Here is a 13,594-nt window from a genome sequence, read left to right on the forward strand (position 1 = left end):
CCTTCTTGTTCTTGATTGCGAAAGTGTTAAAAAAGTTGGATTGCTGAGTCTACAAGACTTCCTTATGGTGTGATAGATATTTCCTATTTCTACTCTCAACTGACGTTAACATTATGTTTCTCTTCGATATGGCGGCGGAATTCGGGCCTCGACGCGGATTCGAACCCGCACGCTCCGCAGACCAGGACGTCCGCTGCTTCCGCTTCCGGTGAGTTTAGGAATACTTCCGCTGAAATTGAAGAAAATTGTATTTGAAGTTGGTCTAGTAAGTCTGCAATGTGAGTGTGCAAGGGAAAACGTCCCACTTTGTCGATTGCTATAAAACCGCTTTGTCGGTTGATTCATATAAAGATACAAGTAAATCTCGCCTTAATGGTAACCAAACCCAACCTTCCTTAGAACTTGAACATTCTTTTTTTTTGCTGTGTACTTAACACAGCATAACCACAAAATTAAAATTTTGAAAAAACCCCGACCGCGACATAGTGTACCGATTTTCATGAAACATGTCTAAGAACACACCCGACTAACTCAGCTTTCAAACAAAAAAAAACTAAATCGAAATCGATTCGTCCGTTCGGGAGCTACGATGCCACAGACAGACACACACACAGACAGACAGACAAACAGACAGACACACAGACAGACAGACACGTCAAACTTATAACACCCCGTCGCTTTTCCGTCGGGGGTTAAAAAGTATATGTTTAGTTTACTCACCATCTCTTAGATGTTGTTCTTGCACGTGTTTCATTAACTGAAAAGAATAAATTAGAATTATTATTTTAATTAGATGATGGGCGTTTAGGTTTATTGTCTAATTTAAATTTATAAGGACAGTGCATTTACTAAATTAATTTTTAGCAGAAACGTCTGCTAACGATTCTAAACATTTTTATTTATATTAAAGGAAAAAATGGGAAAATTTACGCTTCCGGCGGGACTTGAACCCGCACCATTTTTGCAATCCGTGCAATGCTCTTACCAATTGACGTGGCTGCGTGGCGGGCGGCGGCGTGGCTTCCGTAGCTCAATTGGTAAGAGCATTGCACGGATTGCAAAAATGGTGCGGGTTCAAGTCCCGCCGGAAGCGTAAATTTTTCCATTTTTTCCTTTAATATAAAAAAGTGCATTTACTGCCGTCTTTTGAGTGATCTTGACAAAGGATTATTTTTCTCAAACATGCAATGAAATATTGTCTTTACGTTCCTTAAAATGGGCTGGGAAGTATCGCTTTTTGGGCGCAACAACTCGAGAGGACTGTAAAGGGATTTCATATTGTTTTTTAGGCCTAGGCCTGCAAAGCAACTTTTTTTTATAAAATATTGTCCTTTAGAGCATTTTTTTATTTCATTGTATGTTTGAGAAAAGCACTATACATGCCTCGGCGTGAAAACTGATTCCCGGCCTCGTATCCCTATCCGGTATATACCCACTTGGCCGGAAATCCTCATTTTCCCGGCCTCTGATGTAATGTACTATTTCTCCGTTTCTTCAATAGGCTACTAGACTCATATCGAATAACACAATAAATGATTGTCTTCTGTAGTATTTGACATAAAAAAACAATACTTACAGATTATGGGTATGAAAAGTGTATGATGACTACGTATTTTCGATTAAAAATGTGTGTAATTTTTTATTTATTTTGGCCACCTAAAACGCTGTTAGCGACGTAGTGACGTCATCGAATTCGAACCTTACTGCATGTCAAAACAAACACTGACATATTGAACTCAATGTCTTCATACTTAAAAAGTTAGAAAATGTTGTTTTCGAGTAGTAGAATGACCTGATGCACAGAATAATGTACACTCAGTTCAACCTTACTTGTCCAATCATGTAAACAAACACTGCTGGAAAACATTATCTCACTTTTCTCTGGAATTGCACATTAACCATCACTTAAAATGTTATTATACACTTAAATAAACTCACAAAGTATTGAAATCAATAAAAAAAACCACTGAAAAATATCATTTCTAAAACGATTTTCATCAATAATTATAATTACGAACGGATGACATTAAAAACTCCTGACATTACGAAGTCTAGATTGTCTATGAGTCGTAATGTTGGGATGACAACTTATCGTTATGAAGGATCGATATTAACGTTTGAGTTTGTATAGCTTGGAAAAAATGCGTTGATTTTAACTGCAATAATTTATCAGATTTATTAACCGACTTCGTTACGTTTTATTTCCTACTTCTTTACAATGAATATTTTACTATCAGTATATTTTTTGTTGTATTAATTTTAATGTCAGGTACTATAAAATGAATAATGTACTAGCCTTTTCCATATGATTGTTGCAAATGTGACGAAACCTAAATAAATTTTGGTTTTTACATAGATGTTGTGTGACGTAAAATTGAAAATCCTCTGATGACGTTAGCAGCGTTTATTTACAAATTATCGTTAATACATCATTTTATCGACATTTCCAATCACTAGTAATTGTCTTTGATTATATTTGACGTTTTGTTTGTTTACATGATAGGACAAGTAAAGATGAACCGACTTTATAGATTAACATGACTGTGTTGTTTTCGCCTGATTACGTACAAGTATACTTAAAATATATTTTTATCTCGGACACTGGTGATCAAATATATATTATGAGAGAGGCGCGTTCCTAGCACACAGTCTTAGCTCGTGTAGGTGAACGCGTACCATGCTTGTATGAGTGAGATATGACAGATCGACTGCTCGCGTTTTAAAAAAGAAATGTGTATTCACATCAGTGCATAGATGTAATGTATTTGACATTTTAACACATATCAAGAATATGAGTCAAATTGTCAAAACTGAGGTTCAAAAGTTTTAAGCCTGCGTCAAGAGATGGCAGTCTATGCACTGTGATTACACATTTTACTTCGACAGTAATAACCCGGCAACCTTCAAATCAAGAGTGAACAGGCATCTTCTGGGCGAGCTCACTCCATCGTAGGCCACGTCTTTGCCTTTGGCTAGTCAAGGGCCATGAGTAAACCCGTTTATAATAAAAAAATATATATATATCGTCACTACTTTGAAAAAATCTCGTATCTCACGCAGCTTCTCAAAGTTAAAACGCAGTAAGTCTATATGCATTCCATACATACTTACTACAATTTTCTTTTCATTGACAGATGAAGATACAAGTTTTTTTTTAAAGTAGTGACGATATACATATATAGATAAAGGCTGTGCGTACCTGCGAGTGTGAGCCGCCGCGGTAGGGGCAGCGCGCGCACTGCAGCGTGGTGGCGGCGGCGCGCGCGCCCTTCAGCCGGTGCCCGCCGGGGCCGTGCTCCGCTGTCTAAAACAACACATTTTTTTTGTATTCACAAATAAGCTCACAGTAAACACCAACAAAGTGACAAAGGGGCTAACGCACAAACTTCAGGTGTTTGTCAATAAGTCCCTCCGGTCGATCCTCCGCATCTTCTGATCGAAGACCATAATGAGGATTTGTGGAGTATGTGCCGACAACCTCCGATCGCACAGGAAGTGGCTCAGCGGAAATGGAGATGGATCGGTCATACCCTTCGAAGAGGAGTTACCGACAGCGCCAGTATCGCGTTTGTGGCGGCCTCAAGGAGGGAAGCGAGCCCGCAAACGCCCCGTAGCCGTACACACCTGGAGGCGGAGCGTAGAGAACGAGCTGCGGGAATATGGATTGAGCTGGAACGAGGCCAAGGCGGTGGCTCAAGATAGAAAGGCGTGGAAGGATCTTGTGGAGGCCCTGTGCACCTATAGGGTGTCCTAGGACAACAAACAACAACAACAAACACCAAGCGCTTAAAAGTTAGGCTATCCATACTAATATTATAAATGGGAAAGTGTGTGTTTGTTTGTCCGTCTTTCACAACAAAACGGAGCGACGAATTGACGTGATTTTTTAAGTGTAGATATTTGAAGGGATGGAGAGTGACATAGGCTACTTTTTGTCTCTTTCTAACGCGAGCGAAGCCGCAGACAAAAGTTAGTCATTCATTCAATTTATGCATATAAATTTACTACTAACCTTATGTGCTGTCAGTTCCTTGATAGCGTTACATTTGAAAGCACACAGCTTGCAGGAGTACAGGAATAGTTTGAAGTTGGGCGAAGATAGTAGCTCGTGGGGCGGTGGGAGACCGCCTCGACGTTTCCGACCCTTCTTTTGGGTCTGTATTTGTGCTCTGGAATAAATATTTTTTTTTAATACATTGTTATCGAAAATTGTTACCCAAAATATATGAAAGAGGCGCGTTCCTAACAGGAAACACATTCTAAGCTCGTGTAGGTGAACGCGTACCATGCTTGTATGAGTGAAACATGACGGGTCGACTGTTCGCGTTTTTGACAGGAGGTAACTGTGAGGTAACCGAGAGGGGGCGGGCGGCACTTTCAGCGGGGAGCGGGAGTGGCCATACTGTACGATAGACTCTTTATTATACTGTGCCCGTGTGGTGACGGGTTAAGAATTTAACCACCCTCTTTCTTCCCGTGGGTGTAGTAGAAGTCGACGGTGGGATATGGGTTAAATTGTGGCGTAGGCGAGAGGCTGGCAACCTGTCACTGCAATGTCACGTTTTGGATTTCTTTCAACCCCTTTTTGCCAAGAGTGGCAATGAAACTTAGTAGTTCATGTGCTCTGCCTACCCCTTTAAGGGATACTTACAGACGTGATTATATTATGTATGTATTTATTTATTTATTTATTTAATCTTTATTGCACAAAATAAAACAGCGTACAAAAGGCGAACTTAATGCCGTAAGGCATTCTCTACCAGTCAACCATTAGGCAAAGCAGAATGTATGTATGTATGTTATCGAGAATCAGAAGTAAGTTCTTGCTGGCTGAGGATTTGTTTAATGGACGATCATTCTAGTGATCTTCTCAATAAAATGGTAAAGAAATATAAATATTGAAGACACACTCGCGAAAATTTTTAACCCCCGACGCAAAAACGACGGGGTGTTATAAGTTTGACGTGTCTGTCCGTCTGTTTGTCTATCTGTATGTGTGTCTGTCTGTGGCATCGTAGCTCCCGGACGGATGAACCGATTTTGATTTACTTTATTTTGTTTGGAAGTCGAATTAGTCGGGAATTTTCTTAGCCATGTTTCATGAAAATCGGTCCACTATGACGGTTTTTTTTTACCAAAATTTTAATTATATAAATGTATCCTATCCTAATATAACTATAGGAGCCTAAAGATACTTCTACAAGAGGTATAAAATCAGTAAACTCTCAAAATAACTTTAATTATGATTTTTGTTTGATAATAAAAATAAACTTACTTGGCCTTTTGGAGTGCTTTTGCTTTTTCTAATAGCTCCATAGCTGTTAGTTGTTTCTGCAACAAATAAAATGGTTATTAAGAGATTTGAACGATTCACGGTTATTTTCATTAAGACTTATAGACCGGGATATAGACCGTGATTACCTTTTTCTACTCGTCGACTTTAATCTGTCAATTAGGATATCACAGACTAAACTATAAGTGCTGTCTTTTCAGTGTTAGATAGTCTTTGACACTTAGTGAACTATAATATTTCATTACAGTTCACTTTTAGTTAACTGTAATAATTTCAAAACTAGAACTTCATACAAGTTCTTTACTAATTTGCGATACCTGGCAAATTGTTCTGCATCTGAAACACGTTTTTTTTTATCTGTCGCGTTATCGACCAATCAGAGACGGTTATTACAAACAATTGGTTGCCAAGTAATTCGATGTTGATACAACGGTGAACGACGCCATTATCATTCATTTTAACTTGAATGATGATATTTTTCGTCTATTGACGATGAAGATGATGACTCGTAGAAAAAGTATTGTATACAATAGTGATATAATTAAGCTTTTCACTCTCGTACCGTACTATTAGGCCACTCAGCAAGCTTCGTGGCCTAAACATGGTACTCGACTGAAAAGCTTTGTATTATATCACGATTGTATAAAATACTATTTTGATTTTTGTAGATCGCGCGCTGTCTACGCAACTTTGACATCCACCCGCCCTCGTCAGTTTTCCGTGATCATGATGCATGCAACTGCGTCGAAATATCGGGAGCTCGACAAAAATCAAAAAGGTAATCACGGTCTATATCCCGGTCAATATAAGTCTGATGAAAATAGTTATTTGTTAAACAAGGGGGCAAAGTTGTATTTTAACTCAATCGCAATAGTGGGTGGAATTGAAAAACTATCAAGTGAAAGGATTCTATAGTTGAACCACGAGCAAGGCGAGTGGTTCGAGAATAGAATCCTCAACTTGGCGAGTTTTTCAACATACGAGAAGAAAATACATTTGCACCCGTGTGTAACACAGATTCAGAACTTTTCCCCTCACTATAGCAAGGAAATTACAGCTCAAAAAACGCGTTTACCACTGCTTTCAGTTATTCCACAGGTGGTAAATCATCTTCATCACTAGATTTACCCACTTGTATCAATTTTAAAGCAGAAAATTTTACTATATTCAAATTACTTTACGTTCAAATTCAAATTACGATGTTCTTATTTTTACAAGTAATAATTTTCAGATGTAGATTTTTTCTTAACACTATTTATCATAGACAGAGTGTCAGATATGGGCATTTTTAGAATTTGGGACTCCCCAATTAGCGTAAGTTGTTAACAAAAACTAACTCACTGTCAGTTTTGTGATGATAATTAAGCAAGAAATTTCAATAGTACATTACATCAGAGGCCAGGAAAATGAGGATTTCCGGCCAAGTGGGTATATACGGCCGAGCGAGCGTGCGAGCGAGGCCGGATAGGGATACGAGGCCATACATACAATGAAATTAAAAAAAATGCTCTAAAGGACAATATTTTATTTATTAAGTGACAAAATACAAATACACTCAAACGTCAAGTGTGACAAGTATCCAGGTCACACAAAAATTAAAAAAAAAGTGACATGACAGTACTGACAGCTTACTTAAAAAAGTTACTTTGCAGGCCTAGGCCTAAAAAATAATATGAAATCCCTTTACAGTCCCCTCGAGTTGTTGCGCCCAAAAAGCGATACTTCCCAGCCCATTTTAAGGAACGTAAAGACAATATTTCATTGCATGTTTGAGAAAATATTATTTTTGTGTTAGTTACATAACTTTAAGCGATAATCTACATCTAGAATGTCAAAACAGTATTAGACATATTTTATGCTTAATTGTCGTCGCAAAACTGACAGCGAGTTAATTTTTGTTAACGACTTGCCCATATACTTGTTATTAATAAAATACCTAAGCCCTACCTTAACAGATTTCTCAGTCTTAGTCCGGTTTCCCTGAATACTTTCTTATATAAACAAAAAAAGAATTTCGTTACCTTGCAATGCAACCCCTTCTTTACCAAGAATGGCACTGAAACCTGTGTAGTTTTATGTGCTCTGCCTACCCCTTTATAGGACACAGGCGTGATTGTATGTACATACATACATACATACATACAATCACGCCTGTATCCCATGTGATTGTATGTATGTACAAGTAAGCCCTACCTTAACAGGTTTCTCAGTCTTAGCCGCTTCCTGAGTGTCCTCACCGCCTTCCAGCGAGGACTTCAGGATCAGCACCGGCCCATCCACACCGTTCATCATCACATACTGCTCGTGGTCTTCCTCAGTGAGGTATTCTTGCTTTTTGTCGTACGCATTTTGGGCATCTGGAAATCCATACTAATATTATAAATGGGAAAGTGTGTGTGTCTGTTTGTTTGTCCGTCCTTCATGGCAAAACGGAGCGAAAAATTGTCGTGATTTTTTAAGTGGAGATAGTTGAAGGGATGGAGAGTGACATAGGCTACTTTTTGTCTCTTTCTAACGCGAGAGAAGCCAAGGGGAAAAGCTAGTATAAAATAAATAAATAAATATTGGGGACACCTTACACAGATCAACTGCTAAGCGACGATATACATACTTAAATAGATAAATACATACTTATATACATAGAAAACATCCATGACTCACGAACAAATATCTGTGCTCATCACACAAATAAATGCCCTTACCGGGATTCGAACCCAGGACCGCGGCTCAGCAGGCAGGATCACTACCGACTCAGCTACACCGGTCACCAAATTGTTATTTTTTTAAATGCTTATTACTCGGGCGAAATCCAGAAAAGTTTATATGATATTTTTCACATTTTACTCTTATAATATGATGAGGAATACGCTATGCGCTAGGCTACTTGCCTCCTAGTCAAATCAGCTTCTTTTTAAGAACTGTCAAAACGAATTTGAACGACTTGCTAATAGGGAATTTATATGAAATCGAATTGAGTGACGTCACGGTCAACTCAGTTACATTATATATTTCTACCGGACTTATTAAATAAAAATTGGATTAAAAAATAAGTTCTGTCCATGTTTTCTTATAATTATCTGATGCTTTATTTCGTGCATGGTATAAAATATTTTATTTTAACTACAGTCAAGTTCCCTATTATTCGGTTTTGTCATGTAACACCGTGTATACTTTAGTAGTGAGTACCTTCAGCCTCGCCATCGCTGGACTGCAAGACACATGTGACCGTTTCTCCGAGTTCTCCTTCAGCCTCCTGGTTGGTCACCAAACGGTACGATTCATCGCCATCGCCACACCTATGGATAGGAATTGCCAAATTAGAATAGAATAGAAATCATTTATTCGTGACAAGTGAAAACAGAAATTATTTACACAACACAAAAATATAGGTACATACATAATAATTGCCACGAAATGGTCCCGACTCAGCATGGTGTTAGCCTGGGAGGGCCAACGCTGATCTTCCGTCGGGGCCATTGCGAGTGAAAACACGCAATTAGCAATGACACGCAATTAGCGTGAATTAGCAATGTTGACCAGACACTTTTTCACCATACCAACTGTTGTGCGTTTTCACATTGCCCGATCCGATATCGGGTGTCGGAAGGATTTCAAAGGCAAAAATCAAAGATGGCGGCTTAAATGTATGGGATATCGGTCCGATGGTCCGACATCCGATATCAGATTGGATAATGTGAAAACGCACTATTGTCCCGGATCTGTAAGTTCGAATTTTTGACACATTTGTTTTGAAGTATGTTGCGATGTGGCTAAGACGTATCGTTTGCCAAACCTAACGATTAATTTCGAATTGGTTGAATCGATTAGGCCCTATGTACAAGGAGACGCTTAAACAAACATACGATTTCTATCAAGTTACTGAAATGTTTACAGCAGCAGTTTGAAAACAAAAATGAATGATAAATGACATAATAAGTAAATCCTGCGTGATAAATTAACATCGTTAAATAGGTACTCACTAACGAAGATCCGCAAAAATGTAACATGTGTAAGATTATGTTTAAAGTAAGCGAAATACTGTCTTTAAGTACTTGATTTTTTAAAATATTATTATAGGATTTTATTTAAAATTTCATTAGGTTGCGCCAGTTTACGTATTGTGGACGCTGTCATGTGTCAAAAAGAGGTTCTTACAGCTCTGGGACAATAAAGGCTCTCTTGTGAATTTGCTTCGTGTGAATTAAAGAGAAGATCTAGTAGTTGGAACAAGCACCTACAAAGGTGTGGATCATTTCAGGTACCTAGGTTGCACTGTGACTGATACCAACCAAAGGGAAGAGGAGATAGATATTCGGATCCAGAACGCCCTAATCTCGGCAGCGCTCCACCGAGTGTTAGTGTCCAAGCTGATCAGTAGACCAACCAAAATTCGAGTCTACAAGACTGTTATTAGACCAATTTTGATGTATGGGTGTGATGTGAAGCTTGGACACTGACACAGAAAGAAGAAAACAAGCTCTTAGTAGCGGAAAGGAAAATCTGGCGGAAGTTTCTAGGGCCAATCAAAGAGGGAGATGGAACCTGGAGTCGCAGGAGAAATAGAGAGCTGGAAGAGCTAATGGCGGTGCCTAATATAATTGGCGAGATCAAAGCCACACGACTCCGCTGGCTCGGCCACCTGGGAAGGATGGGAGAGGATCGTGGTGTGAGAAGAACATATGTGGGACACCCGGGTGGAAAACGTCCGCGTGGGCGTCCCAGATATCGCTGGTGCGAGGAAGCCCTGAAAGACTCCGCACTCGGTGTACCCAACTGGCGTGAAGTGGCGCAGGATAGGGCAGAGTGGCGATCTCTTGTGTCGGAGGCCAAGATCCTTTTTGGGTCGCTGAGCCAGTGAAGTAGTAGTAGAATTCGCAGAACATCTAGCAAGTGAGGATGGAAACAAGGGTTCTTACTTGACCAGGGTGAGGTTTAGGAGATCCAAGTGCATGAGGCCCCGGGAGGAGTCGGTCAGGATCTGGTATTTAGGTTCCTGGTCTTCACTGCTCTCCGACATTTCCATGTCGGGGAGGATGGTTTCTGTAACTGTGGTTGTCTGTAATACAGAAATACAGCTTATAAATGTTAAAAAACTTACAACCAAAAACAGAGATAAGACACAACAGAAAGAATAGGTATCATTTTTTTTTATACTACGTCGCTGGCAAACAAGCATACAGTCCGCCTGATGGAAAGTGGTCACCGTAACTGATGGACTCAAGGAGTGTCACAAGCGCGTTGCCAACCCATTAGAAACTTGTACACAGCTGTTGTAGCAAAAAGGAGTGTACAAGTTCTAAGGAGGGTTCGGGTTGCCGACAACTCAAAGCTCAAAGGACAATAGACGGAACAAATGAGTTTCGTACGTAGGTCCTTCCGGCGCCAGCACACCGCACCCTTATTGAGCTCTGGCAGCCTTACTCACCGCCACGAACACAACACTATGATTAGGGTCTAGTGCTATTTGGCTGCCATTTTCTGTAAGGCGGAGGTACTTCAGTTGGGCTCTGCTCTAGATTCGAGCAATATGATATCAGCTGTGCTGTGCCCTACCACACAAAGCGGAATATCATTCGCTATGCCCTACCTCCTATAGTTTGCTTGCCCTTATCCCAATGACTTGGGGTCGGCGCAGCAGGATCTTTTTCTTCCATTCCTTTCTATTAGACATCTCATCATTCACATGCATTTGTTTCATATTCCCTCTCTCTCTCGCACAGTCCACCTTTCCTTCCCTCTCCTGCTTCCTCCTTACATGTTTTAGGGACACACGGTATGAAAGTTTATTTCTTAATATTTAATAATATTTACCTCATTATTGTCAAATGGAGCCACCTCCACGATTTCGAGCTGGCCTGAAAAATAAAATACACTGATTATTACACATAAATAGTTGTAAAGAAATATTGCGTTTCAAGAGAAAAATTTACTTTTATTTATTTATTTGTATACATGTTATTTATTTATATATTTATTTATTTAGGCTTTATTATTAAACAAAAAGATTTTCTTTTTGTTTATTTTGGTTTTTATTATTGACTTTCTTCTGTAGACCCCTTCTGGCTAAAAGCCTCCTCCAGCAGTTTCCATTTTACTTTATCTTTTGCCATGCTTTGCAATGGCAAAAGATAAAGGCAGCATGACAGGACAGCAGGACAGGCAGGTGGCAGGATGACATTGTGGCTACTGCAGGCAAGGAATGCCTTGCCTGCAGTAAAAAAAAAAAGGAAAAATCGTTTATTGTTGCACATAAACACAAAGACATTTGTTGCAAAAGATAGGTAAAATTTACATCCATTTGTGCATATCCTAATTATTATTAACACAAGTTTCCAGGGGTCCCCGCACTAGGCTAGGCCTGTACCGCGGGAGACCTGTATTGCATTTATATGTCATGAAAGTTAGAAAAACAAGTTAGCTATATAATTAAAGTACAGTGTAAACAATGATTAAACATTGATTCTGTTGCCTAAAGTATTACAGTTTACAGAAGTTATTTTATACTATGGTTATAATTAAGTTATTACTAAATTACCTATTGAAGTAAGTTTTCAGTTTCATGGAAGTCTGTTGACAGTAGTTAGAAAATTAGAAGTAGCCACAATGTCATCCTGCCACCTGGATAGTGGATTTCCTCTCTTTCATGTTAACCTAACCACAAAATATTTTTTTTTAAAACCGCCGACCGCAACATAGTGGACTGATTTTCATGAAACATGGCTAAGAACACACCCAACTAACTCTGCTTTCAAACAAAAAAAACTAATTCGACATCAGTTCATCCATTCGGGAGCTACAATGCCACAGACAGACACACACACAGACAGACAGACAGACAGACACGTCAACTTCAAGTCTTATAACACCCCATTGTTTTTCTGTCGGGGGGGGGGGGTGGGGTGTTAAAAATAGAAACATAGAACGCAAACTTTTAATTAAATAGGTATCTAGACTAAGAGCAGTCAGGCATTTTGTGGCTTTGTCGCACAGGGTGATCAGGTCTTCAGGAGGGCCGGCATAGCGTGATATAGGGCAGTCTTGAATTATGTGCTGGATGGTTTGGGCTTCCGCACCGCAATCGCAGGCTGGAGAATCCACTCACCCACAGCGGTTGTAATAGGTGCATCGACTGTTACCAGTATCAGTCTGTTAAGTTTGCACCAGTCTCGTCTAGGAAGGTCTGATATATAATGTATGTACTAACCATCTTTAAACTCTGCTGTGAGCACCTGAGTCTCTGAGACCACTTGCTCCTCATCCGACATGGTTCTTCAAAACTAGAAATAAAAACAAACCACTAATCAAATAACTTTTTAATAACGGAACAATACACAGTATTTTTCGAAGTACACTGATTTCAAATATTCAAAAATGTAATAATTATGGGCTATCTATACCAAATTATATCTAACTTTCAGTGTTTGAAGTATGAAGAGGTGATGTACAGACACTTTAATTTCTAGTTGTCTGCAAAGGTAAGGTAAGATTTTCAAAACAAAAGTCAATAGGCCATAGCAAAACGTGGTTGAACTGACTTTGTATTTCAACCTATTGTGTAGTCAACTCTTAGTTAAACAAAGTACGTAGGACGCATAGTTTTATTAACTTATCCTTATTATCCTCTCATACACACAGAATATGTTCGGTAAATAATAAATAATTAAATATACATACATGGACATTTTGGTTATGATACTAATAGAACTCTTGAACTCGCAAGACAAGTGTACTTCCAGATATTCAGTAATTACAAAGAAAGTGTAATAAACAAGAAAATATCACTGCAAAAACATAATTCTACTTTCCAAATGTCAAATTCTATCAAAAAAATCTTGCAACACCAGTGAAATCGGTGTTTCTACATGACGGTGTTTTTAATTTTATTATTATTGCAACAATCCACTTACTTTTGATGGCAACAATTGATTTGTTGATATGATCCTTGAACAACAACAATAAGCACACAACAGCTAATGAAATAACTTCACGACATGAAATCAAGATAAAGATGTGAAATACGACGCCATTAATCGCCTTTTCAGGGTAAAATCATACACTATTCTTTCTATGTAGAATGATTTGTAGCAAAATTGCAATGTTGCCAGTACAGATATTTTACCCCATTATTATTTTATGTACCTAAAATCAACTTATTTTTATTTAAAATTCCATCCCGTACCATAAGTACCATAACATGCTACTTAAAATTTTTATAAAATAATATTGCATTCCCTAAATATAACCAATAAGGATTACATTTCGTTGAATTAATTTTGTTCCGATAATGATTTTGGATATCGA

At 38.7% G+C, this 13,594-nt stretch overlaps 1 protein-coding gene and 1 non-coding gene across 3 annotated transcripts; one reads left to right on the forward strand and one right to left on the reverse strand.

The window, feature by feature from the left end:
• Positions 1-15: 15 nt before the first annotated feature.
• LOC125238678 lies at positions 16-13,336 on the reverse strand. 2 transcript variants are annotated; one of them, XM_048146069.1, is made up of 11 exons: positions 13,201-13,336; positions 12,498-12,570; positions 11,105-11,148; positions 10,210-10,349; positions 8,480-8,589; positions 7,487-7,650; positions 5,276-5,331; positions 4,013-4,169; positions 3,200-3,304; positions 721-757; positions 16-229 (listed from the first exon to the last, which is right to left on the reverse strand). In XM_048146069.1, exons 2-11 carry the CDS (start codon positions 12,556-12,558, stop codon positions 96-98), a joined length of 1,008 nt encoding a protein of 335 aa, XP_048002026.1. In that variant the 5' UTR covers positions 12,559-12,570; positions 13,201-13,336; the 3' UTR covers positions 16-95. The 2 variants fall into 2 exon arrangements, with proteins under 2 accessions (XP_048002026.1, XP_048002027.1); XM_048146070.1 differs by lacking the exon at positions 13,201-13,336 and adding an exon at positions 12,968-13,099.
• Positions 1,020-1,093, forward strand: Trnas-gga. Its single transcript has one exon. It is a non-coding gene; the product is annotated as a tRNA-Ser (tRNA).
• Positions 13,337-13,594: the final 258 nt, after the last annotated feature.

Source organism: Leguminivora glycinivorella, chromosome 24 (genome assembly GCF_023078275.1).
Source record: "Leguminivora glycinivorella isolate SPB_JAAS2020 chromosome 24, LegGlyc_1.1, whole genome shotgun sequence".
Lineage (NCBI taxonomy): Eukaryota > Metazoa > Arthropoda > Insecta > Lepidoptera > Tortricidae > Leguminivora > Leguminivora glycinivorella.

Bases quoted from the DNA above. Each gene is read 5' to 3' on its own strand.
- LOC125238678 (XM_048146069.1), bottom strand. From the start codon at position 12,558: ATGTCGGATGAGGAGCAAGTGGTCTCAGAGACTCAGGTGCTCACAGCA. The intron at 8,590-10,209 runs GTAAGAACCCTT...TCCTATCCATAG, and splicing joins CTAAACCTCACCCTGGTCAA to GTGTGGCGATGGCGATGAAT. The intron at 5,332-7,486 runs GTAGGGCTTACT...TATTTGTTGCAG, and splicing joins AGACTGAGAAACCTGTTAAG to AAACAACTAACAGCTATGGA.